At 32.8% G+C, this 14,989-nt stretch overlaps 3 protein-coding genes across 3 annotated transcripts; 2 read left to right on the top strand and 1 right to left on the bottom strand.

Annotated features, from left to right (window-relative positions):
• Nucleotides 1-1,163: 1,163 nt before the first annotated feature.
• Nucleotides 1,164-2,811, top strand: LOC129951876 (malectin). Its single transcript, XM_056064225.1, has one exon. The coding sequence runs from the start codon at nucleotides 1,505-1,507 to the stop codon at nucleotides 2,378-2,380; it is 876 nt and encodes a 291-aa protein (XP_055920200.1). The 5' UTR covers nucleotides 1,164-1,504; the 3' UTR covers nucleotides 2,381-2,811.
• A 4,780-nt stretch (nucleotides 2,812-7,591) lies between these two features.
• LOC129949803 (leucine-rich repeat protein 1) lies at nucleotides 7,592-9,069 on the bottom strand. The gene has a single exon (XM_056061452.1). It carries the CDS (start codon nucleotides 8,941-8,943, stop codon nucleotides 7,720-7,722), a length of 1,224 nt encoding a protein of 407 aa, XP_055917427.1. The 5' UTR covers nucleotides 8,944-9,069; the 3' UTR covers nucleotides 7,592-7,719.
• A 2,388-nt stretch (nucleotides 9,070-11,457) lies between these two features.
• On the top strand, nucleotides 11,458-12,631 carry LOC129952601 (U5 small nuclear ribonucleoprotein 40 kDa protein-like). Its single transcript, XM_056065274.1, has 3 exons — nucleotides 11,458-11,680; nucleotides 11,742-12,370; nucleotides 12,439-12,631. The coding sequence occupies exons 1-3, from the start codon at nucleotides 11,479-11,481 to the stop codon at nucleotides 12,622-12,624; spliced, it is 1,017 nt and encodes a 338-aa protein (XP_055921249.1). The 5' UTR covers nucleotides 11,458-11,478; the 3' UTR covers nucleotides 12,625-12,631.
• The last annotated feature ends 2,358 nt before the right edge of the window (nucleotides 12,632-14,989 follow it).

Raw genomic sequence — 14,989 nt, 5'->3', positions numbered from 1 at the left:
TCGAATGGCAACATTCTAATTTGTCATGTCAAGTATAATTGTCTCCCTTTCGAACGAAAGAAAAAAACAATTATAAAACATTGGGCGCGCATGATCTCTTCTCGATGAAATTTTAAGCTTATAATTAAAAGAAAGACGAATTTTTGGTTTAGTTGCTAAAAGCAAGTTTAAAATTGAAGTTAAAATCAGACCAATTGTAAGTTTTGTATTTTTTGTTCAGAAATATTGCTAATATTATATATTTTTCTTTAGAAAATAAAATCGAACCAAATAAAATACATTTGAGTTGTTCTTCGATATTTATTCTTGGACAGAGTTTTTTGTGCTTGCAGCAACAGCGTATTTTTAATTTGTCAAGTGACAAAGTATAAAAGCTTAAAAAATTACATCTTCTCAAATCGCAGGCTTTTTAACATAAAATATTTTATTTGAACAATTTATAAATTTCTGGTCATATCCAGGGCTTAGTACCATAAAATTTCTTTCAAACTTTTTAATCCATCAACTAAAAATGACACTTCTATTCTCATGAAAAATTTGAAACCAAGAGGATACTGATGTGTTTCAACTATGACGTTATTTATAGCTTCAAAAACATTTTTGATGTTTAAAAAGACTTTTATAAAATTGGTTTTAAATTCACTTTGACTACATTGAGTACTTTGCACAAAAAAAAAGAAGTTTAAACATTTCATAAAACTAAATGTTCAATAGAAAACAAACAAATTATGAGATGAAGTTTAGTATTTGAAGCATGAAGAAGCTTCTAATGTGGTTTTCCATTGAACCAAAATATTGATGTGCCGTCGACGGGCCGGTAATATTTTTAAATTCATTAACCCTAACCCTCTTTTATCAAAGTATATGTATCATAACTTTATTTGTTTGTATGTAGTTAAACCTTGATTGAAAAACTTCATACTGGTTTTTGTCATTATGTCTTCTTAGAAATACTTTAACCTTCTCTCTGTTTTAAAAAAGATAAAATTAAATAAATATTATTAAAAAAGAAAGAAGCCTATATAAACAAACTACGAGAAGTGTAGATCCAAGGATAGTCACAAACGTCAAATCTGTCAAAACTGCAAGATTTTCCAATACTAATAGATTTTCGCCCATAAAATATGTCTAACCACAACCAACTTCATAGCAAGCACTTTACAGCTGATAGTAGAAAAATCCACATTACGTGTCAACTTCTCTCAACTCAACTTTTTCTTTCCAATTAGTTGTGTGACCAAGTTACATTTTATTCTTCAACGCATAGCATAACCAAATTTCTTTCCACATCCAATCAACAATCAACTACTTCAATTAAAAAACAAACACTTAATTGTGCAATATAAACCAATAATGCTCTCAAGCACCCTCAGCCAAACACTATCAATTGTCGAGTAGATGTTTCTTCCATAAAGAAAGTATTCAACTCCCAACCCACAAAAACTTATCGCGGATATACCATTAGACGAAACACGAAAAAGGTACAAATTTATGTAGTTTCTAAATGAAAGTAAACATAATGCTAGCGTGGAATTTAAAGTCCTGTAGTAGCCTCACTAGATCCGCACAAAATGCTATATTAGCTTTGATTCTCTTAGTGCAATTAACACGTGCCGCCGAATCGACCAACCGTCTGCGAGTAGTGTACGCTGTCAACGCCGGTGGCGACAGCCACACCGACAAAAATGGAATTCTCTTCGAGCAGGATCCGCTGCGTGGCAAAGTTGGCACCGAGTCTGACTACGGCAGGCAGCTATTGATCATTGGACGGGTCTCACAGCAGGACGAGATTCTCTACCAAACCGAACGCTATCACACTGCCACGTTCGGCTACGACCTCCCCGTAACCGAGGACGGCGAGTATGTGCTGATACTGAAGTTCTGCGAGGTCTACTTCAATGCCCCCAATATGAAAGTGTTCGACGTTGTACTTAATGGTGACCACACCGTCATCTCGGATCTGGATATATTCCACCAGGTGGGCAAGGGCACAGCGCACGACGAATACGTCTTCTTCACGGTGTCGCGGAAGCGATTGTTCGTGAAGGAAGAAGAGTCCGAGATCAGAAACGGACGAATACGGCTGGAATTCGTGAAGGGCATCAAAGATAATCCCAAAATCAATGCGTTCGCCCTGTTGAAGGGTGACGTCGAGAGTATTCCCAGATTGCCGCCCATCGCTATGGAAGAGCGCGCCACACCCCTTGAGACTGAGATCCCCATTGAAGACATCGTGGAGAAGCCATCACTGAAATCTCGCAAAACTAGTGGACCCAAACAGCCCAATCCCTATACAATGGATGATTCGTCGGTGATGCTGCCTGTGTTCATCGCTATCGGAGCATTTATTCCTCTGCTATTTTGCCTATGCAAGCTGTGATTTACTTAAGTTTAATTTTATTATTTTTAGTTTGGGTTTATTTTTTTCTTTTTAAGTAAAAACGAAAAAATTATATGTATTTGTTGTTTTCCTATAATAATTATGTAATTTAATTCAAAAGCAAACAAAATACAACATAGATTTACATATTTTTCTTTCTTAGTTATTTATTTTCAATAAAATAAAATAAAAATATAATTTAGAATAATTTAACAAAAAAAAACAAATTTTATAAATTGTGTGAGGAAAATTATGATTGTCAAATACCTATAAGGCTTATGCAAACAATACAAAATGCGTCAAAGTGGTTGTTCTAATTATTATAATTTATTTTGACCAGTTACAATTACTGCTAATGTAATTTACAAAACAAATTAAAACAAGAAAATGGTTAAAATAAAAAAAACACTAAAGTTGATGATGACAAAGGAGGTGTCTTGTTATTTATTCATTATCATGCCGTTACGAGTATATTTTGAAGATAGTACATAATTGTTCAATTGAACAAATGGATGAATAGGAAGCCTTATCAACTTTTAAGTTTTATAAAGAATCACTTTGTTTGAGTGTCTTTTTAGAGGGCGTGAAATCGAGATTTTACTTATCGACATAAAATTAAGTACATTTACATTTTTTTTGTTTTGGTTTTGTGAAATTTTAATAAACTCACGAAAGCAAGTTGCGAATATATAAAAGTTAAATTCAGGGTAGGACGGGACTACCGATAACCTACCTACGCTACAGTCCGGGGCGGCCATTGGCCTTATCCAACATGCGTCTCCAGCCAGCTCGGTCCCTAGCTAGCTGTCTCCAGTTTCGCACGGCAAGTCAATTAAGGTCTTCTCCCACCTGAAGTCAGGGTCTTCGGCTACTGCCGCATCCTTAGGGATTGGATTCGAAGACTTTCCTGGCTGGATCGTTGATGTCCATTCGCTCTACATGATCCCGGCCTCAAACCCATAGCGGGATGATGAGTGTCTTATAAATAGTGGTTTTAGATCCTCAAGAGGGGACTTTACTACTACCAAAGAAGCAGCGATTTGCAAGGGTTATTTTTCGGACCACCGATTAACCGTGATATTACATTTATAGGTTTATTTTAGAAGAAAAATGTACACCATCGTCATATTTCACACCATTGAAACCCCAGTTTGCGCAGTTATTTTGTGTCGTGAATTTGCGGCCTTACTCGCGTAACAACTTAAAAATAAATAAATTGACGGTTAGCATTAACTTTTTGAAATAAATTTCACATGTTGAACACTTGTATTTTAAATTAGATTCTATTTTCAAGAAATGCAGGATTTTATTTATTTGCAAATTAAATTCAAAATTATTTGTTTTTCTACTAGAACATTTCTCCTACCATTTCTATTGTTGGCTTCTGAAATGTTAAGACTAATACAGGAACAGGTCCCCAAACATCAAATCTTAGGTTCATTCATTAAGTTTTCTTAATAGCCACAAGTTACAGAAACAAATAGGTTTTTCAGTTCTTAAAAACCATCGTACGCCTACATGTTGTGGTGTTGATCATAAAAGTTGTTGAAAAAGCTTAAAATAGGTTTAAATAATTTAAACATATTTCAATATTTTTTAGTTTGCTTGTTATCTAAACTAGCCCCGGCAAAAAGAACCTTAAACTAGATCAGGTTAAGTTCAAATTTTACCAAAAAACTATTTGGGAGACCCCAAAGAGTAACATATCCTTATATCAAACCTACGCCTCATAAATGTAATAAGACTTCATCAAAACTAAATCACTGGTAGGTAGTTAGTTAGTTTAGGTTAGTTTTATTGACTTCAAATGATACAAGAACAAATCAATATATTCTTAATTGTTAGATTACACAAGTCTTTAGATGGTTTGGCCGAAGGCCGTCTACCAGACTGACATATAATTTTCAAACTTTAAAACCTTAAACATTTTCCTCAACTATTATAATTCTATAGCGAAAAGCGTTCAATGAGTATTCATACAGAAGGCCCCAACCTAGTTCTCCATTCAAGATGTTGATCGTTTCTTCTAAACCGAATATATCTATCCCAAAATAGCGCTTTCGGAACTCCTTGAGTATTAGACAACTCCCAGGAAATGAAATACATGTTGGCGTTCTTTGCGATTGCGTAAATCGCTCAATATTGGTAATTCTGGACGGTGAGGAATGTAGTTCAAATTGATAGTTCACCTCTTACTTTAAGTAATAAGCTGATTTTTTGTGCACTGTTTTTGACCAAGAAGTAGGTGTTGTGGTTCAAGAAATGGTTAACTTTACTGTCGTAAGATCTGTAAATAGATGCTTCAGCTTCACTCATAGACTTTTTTCAGCAAGACATCAAAATTCAACTTAAGCACCTCGATACTTTCGTCTGCTGATATTGAAAAAGTAGTTGAGCATTCAATGTCCGATTTCTTCCACTCTTTAACACACGAAACTTCAGAATTGATAGCTTGTGTGAGTACCTACTATTCGCGAAATTCTTTCGTCACCCATCGCCAAAACTATTGACACGTAGTTGAAATGTAATTTAAGTGTGTCTAAAAAAAAGGGGTTCTACTCCTGTTTCAAGATGTAACATATAGTTGGGCGTCGTACTTGGTAACTTGAAAGTACTTTCAAACGATCGATAGCCCCATACTTGCGATCCGTAAAACAGTATTGCAATCGCGGTAGCTCGAAATACATTGTGTTTAGCTACGTGCGAAACGCTATTTCTTAGAATGCAACTTCTCCACACAGAACACATAGCACGCTTTGCTTCCGATAATTTGGATTGTAAATGTTTTTTTTAGATTCAAGTTAAATGCAACCAAACTCCCAGATAATTGTATTTTTTTCCTATTTCTATCGGTTCCTCGTGAAACGTCCACTTCTCCCTCCTGGAATATCTTCCACAACCGTTTCTGAATATCATCATTTTTTATTTGGAAAGCTTTACTTCCAGATTCTATGTTTTGTAATAAATTTGAAGCCTATTTATCATTACCTGCATCCCTACTATAGTTTCAGCTAGGAAAACTATATCGTCCGCAGATCAGTCCTGGAATATTCTTTCCTCTTTTATGAATACCACCTTTCACCGAATTCGTTATGTCATTTATGTATAAAATAAAGAAAAGAGTACTTTAAACGAATCCTTGCTTAACGCCCATTGACGTACCAAACTCATCTGAAAGAGAATTTCCATCCCAAACCCGTGCGAAATTTTCTTTGTACATGGCTCTAATGACAGATACATATAAATTTAGTCGAGATTCCATATTTATAAAGCTTGTAAAAAAGTGCTGCCCGGGGAATTAAATCGAAGGCTCAAAAATCCACAAAAAAGCGTAAAGCTTTTTTCCTTTACTTTTATAGATATCAGCAATATTTATTAATGACAAAATTTGGTCAATCGTCGAGTAGTTTTTCCTAAAGCCAGCTAGGAATTCGGTTAATATTTGCTCAGATTCGAGCCACGCGTAGAGTCTATTATATAACACCGAGCCAAGGATCTTTTCTGCTGTATTTAAAAATGAAATGCCTTTATAATTTGATGGATCTTCAAAATTTTGAAGAAATCACTGATAAGTTGAGTTATTATACATACATATATCCCTTTGTTTTATTTATTTTTATTTATTTCTATAAATGTGTGCTAATGTTAAATATTAAATTTAAATACTTTAAGTTAATGTAATAAATCTAAAAAAGATAAGGAAATATTAGTAATTCAAGGTGCCTCAAGCGATCATACACAAACTAAGATACAATATTTTGTTAAAAGCCCTTCTAACATAAGAGCTCATGTCATACTCAAGCTACTTTAGTTTCTTTCCAGCAAATGGCCCTAAATACCTTACATTTGTATAACCCAGTTATATTGAGTTGATCACCTGTGTAAATATTCTGCATTTATACATATTTGATAAAAACAACTTGAGTAAACATAAATACTCGTATTAGTCAACAAAATAAAGTTTAACCGTTAAATATGAATGTGATCAGATACCACGAGCGCCTTAATTAAAAATTGATATTCACCAGCATGAAGTTTCTTTTTTACATTAAATATATCTCGGTCAAAACTGAATACAATTTTGTACATTCTCCTTAAACCAACTTTGTTTTGACTGCCTTCAGCATTGCGTGACCATCAAATAATTAGTTTTGTTGGACATCTTTTTTCTCTGCTTGTTTTTGAATGAATAATTATTTATTTATGAATGAATAATTATTTGTACACTTGAATTTTTAAAACATATTACTTTTTTCCAATTATATTGTATTAATGAGAATAGTTGACAATACTGTAAATTTAAAAATCAATATAAATTTTAAAATAAAAAGGACCATTTTTATTTTGTTTATTGAGTTTTAAAAATAATTAATCATGGGACAACAACATTCGATGTTGATGTTTTACTAATTGATGTTATTTTTAGAACAAAGTGTAGCTCTTAAATTAAGTCTACAACACTATCGCACATGATATAACATTTATGTTGAAAAATGTATTTCTATTTACATTAAATTTTAAAAATCAAAAATATGTTGCCAGAGACATGTAGAAGTGGGTTGTTTTTAATGTTGACGGAAAAAAAATAAAATGATTTGATTATCAAAAATAAAATAAAAATAGAAACAAATAAATTCAAAATTAATTGATTCCTCTATATTTTAAATTTATTTATATAAAAATTTCTATTATAAACATTATGGAGACATACATTTATCTAAGTACGTAAATGTTTTCCACAAGAAATGTGGATAATTTTGAATTGGTCATATGTATTTTAAAAACCTCACAGAATTTACAAAAGATTCTAACTAAGAATGGCATATCGTAACAAAAGATAACTTTAGTTTCGAATCCTGTGGCAATATTTAATATAAGTTTGCTTACATTGTGTCATCTTTATAAAATCAAATTTTTCCAGATCGTTTATGCTTAAATGCACTCATTACACATTAGTTTAAAATATTTTATAATTTGAGAAATTGGTTATGGATAAAGATTGTCACATGACTTAAACTGAATAACGTCATTAAACCAAAGCCACTAAAAGTTGTTATAAAATGTTAATTCACTGTGAAAAACAAGCCCTCAATTTTCTTTATAAACGAATCTTCTAAGATGGGGGTTTGTGGTAAAATAACACAAGGAGTTTACATACCTTAGTTCATCCTTAACGTTCAACAGCCCTGAATCTATTTTATGAGACTAAGAAAATAACACAACTTTTTCATTTTATAACAAATCCTAATTTTATATTTATTTCACAATAATTTTTGATATGAAATCTAACAGCTTAAATAATTTAAATAAACTAAAAAAATGTGTAACTTTCTTAAAACCTAAAAAATCGCTTTCTTCGAAGCACATAGAGCGCTACAAACAACAATGTCTGCATAAATCAGACGATCACGACTGAACACCAATTGCTTGATGTTATCCAGAGTTGCTTCGATAGCGCGCTCCCATACCGGCTCACCATAGCACAATTTTCCACAAAAACATTTAGGACTTTGTGAGATTAGATCGACTAAAATCGATGGAAGAGTTCTCGGGCTGAACGGGAACCGGGAGTTAGAAACAACATGAGCTGCACTTAGCCACAAAGGTTGTGGGTTGTTTGTGGTGGCTAGACGGCCTTCGACAGTCTTTTCACATATGGGTTGGAAGTTATTTTCCCAGACATCTAATAATTCCAGTCTCACTTCGTCAATTGAGGAAGGCAACGATTCCAGTTTATTGGTGGACAAATGCAGATAGCGAAGATTTTTCATGCCCCTTATGCCGAAGGGAATTTTTTTGATTGAATTATTGTTGAGTTTCAGTGTGACAAGGTTCTCCAATTTTATGAGTTCAATTGGGAAATACTGTAGCTTGTTGTTGCTTAGATCAAGTTCGTAAAGCGTGCGTTTCAAATCAGAGCCCATTAACCAGCAAAAATTTGTATCATCACCGAGAGCATTATTCGACAGATCGAGTTCTACTAGTCGTAGTCTTCCGAACTCCTTGGGAATGGTTTTAATACTGTTATCATTTAGTTTAAGAACTGTCAGATTGGTGAGTCCACAAATCTCGAATGTAACTTTGTGCAGGCCTATTCCATTCACTGTGAGTGTTTTGAGAGATCTGGGAAATCCTTTCAAAGGATATTCTGCCCTCTTAGTTACTACCATCTTCATCAGAGGCTGCGATTTCACAGGAATTGCAGTGGCAGCTGCTATATTGCTTTTCAAATTCACAGATGATTTCCCCTGCAGTCCTAATTTCAAGGTCTGCAAAAATGACTTTAGTTGGATTGGGTCACATTTGATCATGAGATTCTCGGGTGGGGTTTTAAATGATATTGTGGCCTTGCCATCGTTTATGAACTTTGTGAACATATTCTCAATATTATCGCTTACTTTATAGCGAACTCCGTTCTTATTTTGTGGAGTAAAATGTATTATTTCTAGAGTTTTTTCCTTTTTGGTGGGATGGAATCCTATTGCTATGGTTGCTTTAGCTGCTTTGGTTTTATTGAAATTTGTCTGACGATTGAATACTTGAGTTTCACATAGAATTTTCATTTTATTGTCTGCATTTGCGTTTTAGTAATGGAATTTTAAATAAAATAAAAACGATTTGTTTTGATTTAATTTATTGTTTTACTTTATATCAAAAAATTGAGCAAAATATAAGCAATAGAATTTTGACAGATAATGTTCAGTGAGTGAGTTCAACTAGGTTAAGGTTTCAATGGCAGAATTCAGCAAATTTCTATGATATTTTCGATTATGACAAAACAATTGAAATTAAAAAAAATAGTTCGCTTTATGTTTATCTTTAATTTAAAAAAAAATGTAGTACCAAGTTCAGGTTTACTATGGCAGATTTCGAAAACGAAATGACAATTCAAAGATCAATAGAAATTGCCATGCTAATGTGTTCATTCAACGCTGACGCTAGAACTTTCTTCTCAGTTTTGTTGCTATTTTAAAGACCAAAACACAAGTTGAAATATAAATGTCAAACTTGTTAAATCAACTGGTTAGCAATTTCTATATTAAAGTGAAAACTGCATCCTGTTTCAAGGCTTAGCTAAGGAAACAGACCAAGCGAACGATGATTTGTGATGGGCTGGGTCGAAATTATGTTGATGTGTATCTCGATTGGGTGCGAAATGGTTTTGAAAATAATCCTTTTTTCGGCAATAGGTTAGGCCACGATTTTTTCGAAAAACTGGAAAAAAGTCATTTTTGAGATTTATGCATCAATTGATAGGTGGGTCGATGCTCTGTCTCGTGGTGAAAGCCGCATCTTGTTTGGAAGCTTGGTTAAGGAAATAGACCAATCGAAAGATATTTTCTGATGGGCTGCGTCAAAATTCTGTAATTTTACTTTTTGACAAATTTTTCTGAAACGAGAGCGCGCAGAACTTCTTGGTTTGCAGTTGGGGGTAGAGCATTAAAATACCTTTCTTTTGATGTTTATTTTTAGTTTTGAAAAAACTCAAACTGCTCAAACTGTATTTGATTTCCTTAACTGATTAAGGTTTTTGGTCTTTTAGTGTTAAGTTTTTTTTAACAAAAGGATGAATCTATGAAAATCATTGGCTTATTATGTAATGAAATTTTGTAGTTCGCTTTAGATGACGAATTACTTTTAAAATCATTATTTTCTCCCAAGTCATTTTGACAACTCTACACTTTTAACTTATCTTCCAAGCTGAGTAATGGATTGTTTCAAATTATTTGACACTTTAACAATGAAGCGCTAGAAAGTTCGGATTTATACTTAAATTTCAACAAATAAAATTGTTGTTTTTTTGTAATACGTTACGAATGAAAGACGATTGTTAATTTATCTATTTTTGATGATATGCTGATGCTATTTTTTTACCTCGAACCCTGACATTTTCATTTGGTAACCTAGAATATCCGATCTGGGATTCCAACAGAACACATGTTTATTTTGACGATTCTGAAATTGGAGGTGATGATTTATTTCACATAAATCAAATATTATTAATTTCCAAATACATCCACATGTATGTATGTATGTTGGAAAAAACACTATAAACAATTAAATATACAAAATAACAAATGAGTTTGCTTTGGAATGAAATTGGCTCGTTTTGATCATTGTTCTCTTCACCTTTCATTTTAAAGAAAGCTTTCACTGCCACTTCGTTTTTGTTTCACAAGATAAAGGTATTGGTTTAAGTTTACTTAAAAATTCGTAACCAAATCTCTTGTCATTTATAAATTAGAACTGTCATTTTTTTTCACAGAGCACAAACTGTCAAAAATAACATTTTGGTGTAGCTGTCAAATTTGTAACTATCATAATGTGTGTTCGCTTGAAAGAATAAGAGCTTAACATATCAATAAATTCATCTATAAATTTGATTTTTTTTTTTTCAATTTTCAAAATCAAATAACGTGAATTACAGAAATCGCAGACCGAATAGATTTAAATTAAATGAATACTATATTTGGGTTTGTGTAAGAAATTGTCTGATTTTTCTTTTAAGATAAAAATCGAGCAAATTTCGTTCCCAAAGGAATACAAACAAAACTAAAATCAAGCTTGGCGAATGAAAAATAAAAATGGGATAAATGTAAATAAAGAAAAATTTTGAACTCTTCAAATAAAATTTTCACATAGAGAAAAAACCCAATGGTTTCAGTATTTTTATTTTCTTTAAAAACTTTTCTGACCATTATACCTTTCACAAAAAATCATATAAAATATTTACAATCATAATTATGTACCTGGACAATTTTGACGATATTACCTATTATATTATAATTACTAAAGTTAATTATATTTCAAGAAATACCTACTTTAAAATAGTCCAACTGCATGAAGGTATATATTTTATTGCCAATAATTCAAAATAGCAAAGGTAATTAGCAAATTGTATTTTCAGGTAAAATACGTGTCATAAAACTGATTATCACTCAGGTAAACCCAAAGGAATAAAAACTAACTTTTTATTTATAAATACCGAAGATGATGGTTCATCATTATTCAATCGTCGAGTTCAGTTGATTACGTTAACAGCTTCTTCTAAAATTGCTGTGCTTTTAAAAAAAAACCACGAATAAAAATCTAAGAAAATGGCGCCCAACGGAATATTACAAAGTAAAACAAGAATGCAAACACAAAAACGCACACACTTCAATCCTTTGGGGGAACCAGCGATGTCAACTCTCAAAGCCCCCATGGTTCGAATTGAAAATCATAAAAGTGAAGTTTTATCTTGTGAATTCCACCCATCGGGAAAATATATTCTATCATCGAATCGTGAAGGCCTAATACGTAAGAGTTGAACTTTTTAAATCCTTAAATATTGCTTCAATTTGTTTTTAAATTTTTGTAGACATTTGTGATATTTATGGAACATTTACGAAGATGATGGTAATGGAAGGACACACAGGTCCGGTGATGGAAACACATTTCTCCAGAGATGGTTTTGATGTTTACTCGTGCTCTGCCGATGGGACTCTAGGCGTTTGGGATACTTTTGGAGGAACACGCAAAGCCACCTTCGAGGGTCACACTAAAGAAGTCAACTGCATGCAGGGAACAAAAATCGGTTATCCTTTACTCTGTTCAGGATCGAATGATGGTACAATTCGAATTTGGGACACACGTGAGCAAAAGTGTACATTGACACTTGAAAGCGAAGGAAACAAGAAGGTTACGGCATGTTCCTTTAGTGAAACTGGAGAGTACATTTTTTCGGGAGGATGCGATGCTGGTGTAAAAATCTGGGATCTTCGAAAGAAAGAGATTCTCCATGTTTTGATGGGTCACACGGGTAAAATTACTGGAGTTTCTTTGTCACCATGTGGTGGCTATTTGCTTTCACATTCAACAGATAATACTCTGCGGGTTTGGGATGTTGGTCCCTATACGCCTCTAGACAGAGCTGTTCGTTGGTTTCCATCAAATCAAGTTGGAGCTGAAAATCTATTGCGATGTAATTGGTCTCACGACGGATCTATGGTAAGATATTTTTATCTATTTTAATGTTTGCTTTAGAACTAAATGATGATATCTACCTTTTTAAACAGATATCAGCTGGCACATCAGAGCTAGATGTCTTTGTTTGGGATTCAGATAGTGGTGAAGTTATTTACGATCTACCTGGACACAATAGCAGTATTAACGATGTGGCCTTCCATCCAAGGGAATCAATTTTATTATCAGCTTCAAATGATACATTTTTGTTTTTGCATGAAATAAAACCTTTTAATTAAGCATTTAAGTAAAGACTATTTTTTTATTATGTTAAGCTACGATTCCCCTTTATTGGATTTCTTTGGGGAACAAAATTGATTCGTTTTTGATCTTAAATAAAATAGCAGATCAATTTGTTGCTCAAACTCAAATACACGGTTTGTGACTCTTTAATTTAATATTTTAAAAACTGGAAAGAAACTAAAACTTGAAGATGAATTTACTGATTCATTAAGCTCTAATTCTTTAAACCGAAAACACATTAAGATAAATAAAAAATTGACAGCTCCACTAAAAATGTCCTTTTTGATAGTTTGGGTTCTGAAATTGAGCTCAGCGTTGAGAAAAATAACAGTAATTTAGAAAAGACGATAAATTTGCTTATAAATTTTGTATTAAAATGAAAACCAAGGCATCCCGTGAAACAAAATCAAAAGTGACAGTGAACTTTCTGGCGTTCCATTGGGAAAGGTAAGTTTATTAAAATTTGGTTTAAAAATATATACAAATAATGTTATTCATTTCGAGTTTCTATTTTAAGAGCGCTAGCTTTCGACACTTGTCAAACTCAGCTTTAATTCGAAGCGTCGTATAATTATTTGAATTTTTAGTATTCACGATTATAGATTGCTTAAAAATCAAACAATGCGTTTAAAATTCATTAAACCTTACAAATGTAATTGAAATGTAGCATTTTCTAGCATTACGCGGTGATTTTTATCAATTTCTGAAGAAATGTGAATTAAGGGAAGCATTACTGATGTTGTAAGGCTCTGGGGATCCTAGTTACTCACGCTCAGCTTGAAATTTGTTGCTGTTTTTTTAAGTGTTGCTGATAATTTGTTAGTACTGTTGTATCCTTTTGTTTTCCGGCTTGAATGATATTTGATATAACCAAGAAGGGACAACAAGCAAATACAACACGGCCATACACAGCAAGTGGCTACCAACATTTTCCGGAGCTAAGGAAAAGATCGTGTCTACGATAATTATCCCCTTAGTCTAGACAAATTAAAAATCAACATTACTCAAGTTATAGTCGAAATACCTTCCGAAGTTTTCGAAAACGTGGTTAAAAATTACATTCGCATACTGCGAATCCTTTTAAGGCGGATATTGGAATGATATGGTCTTTTAGACTCAAATAATAAAGTCTAAACTTTATAATAAAAATAATAATGATGTTAAACGATTTTATTTGCTTGTCACATCAAAATTGAGTAATAGGGTTTTCCATGGGTAAATTCAGATTTCCTTCAAAAATTGATTTTTTTCGTGGCGCATGGCACACGATTGGAATTTTTTTTTGACATTGTATTAGTGCAACTTCGTGTAACTAAACATTTTTAAAAAAAAATGCTATTATTGGTGCAAAGAAAGGTAAATCTGCTGAAAAATCCAGATCTGCATATTTGATATTAAATCAAAAAGTAATCAATTTATTTTGCCCCATGGAATGCAAAAACATAGAAAATTTGTGTTTTGGTGGATCTAGATACAAAATAAATTGATTTATTATACCCAAGGAAAACACCATAAGAATCACCTATAGTCCTATTTTCTATCTATCCCTTATAGCGATCCATCACCGATAAGTGATTTAATAATTGGGTCCCCAATTCATAGAAAAGAATCAGGGAATATCTTTCCTAAACACCCGATATAAAATGTCCACGATAGTCCTTTACAAGCCTCTTACATAATGGATTGCTGCAGTTTGGAACGGAACTGACAGGAGTTTACTCAGAGTCCTAGGTTATTTGAACTCTTCTTCCTTGTGGAGTTTTCTTTGCAGGTATACAAATTAGAGCATAACTCTTTCCTGATGATATTATGTTCGCTTACTCGACAAAAAACACTTAAACCTATGGTCAACATTCTAAGATCTTAAGTTTTGATTTTTTTTTGAAAAGAGGAGGTGGAAAACAAGCTGCCAATGAAAGATGGGTCTTCAATGAAAATAGATAAGTCTTGGTTTAATATTTTAGATGATAACTTTTGTACAATGTCCATGTTTGGGAGGGTAAGGAATTCGACTCCGTTGAAAAACTCCTCATTTATTTTGTGAAAAGAATGTTTTAGCTTCCATCAAGCACACCGAACTACGTTGTCATGCTGGAAAAACTCTTAAGCTTCAAACGGCCTATTTGATCAAAGTTCTGATGATGCCTGAATTTCAAATGCCAAGAAAGTATTCCTCAAAAATTGTACTTTTTTTTATGAAACTATCTGTGATTTTGATCAACAGTGTAGAGCTTAAAATAGAAGCGATGGTTAAGGTCAACTTATAGCAGACTTTCTCATGATCTTTGAGAAAATAACCATTTCTTATTCAATACATTTTTATAATGGACAAGCTTAGAAGTTAAATGCTCAGTTTAAATT

This window comes from Eupeodes corollae, chromosome 3, assembly GCF_945859685.1.
Source record: "Eupeodes corollae chromosome 3, idEupCoro1.1, whole genome shotgun sequence".
Taxonomy (NCBI): domain Eukaryota; kingdom Metazoa; phylum Arthropoda; class Insecta; order Diptera; family Syrphidae; genus Eupeodes; species Eupeodes corollae.
The sequence above is the reverse complement of the archived record's forward strand: the minus strand, read 5'-3'. Positions and strand labels throughout refer to the sequence as shown.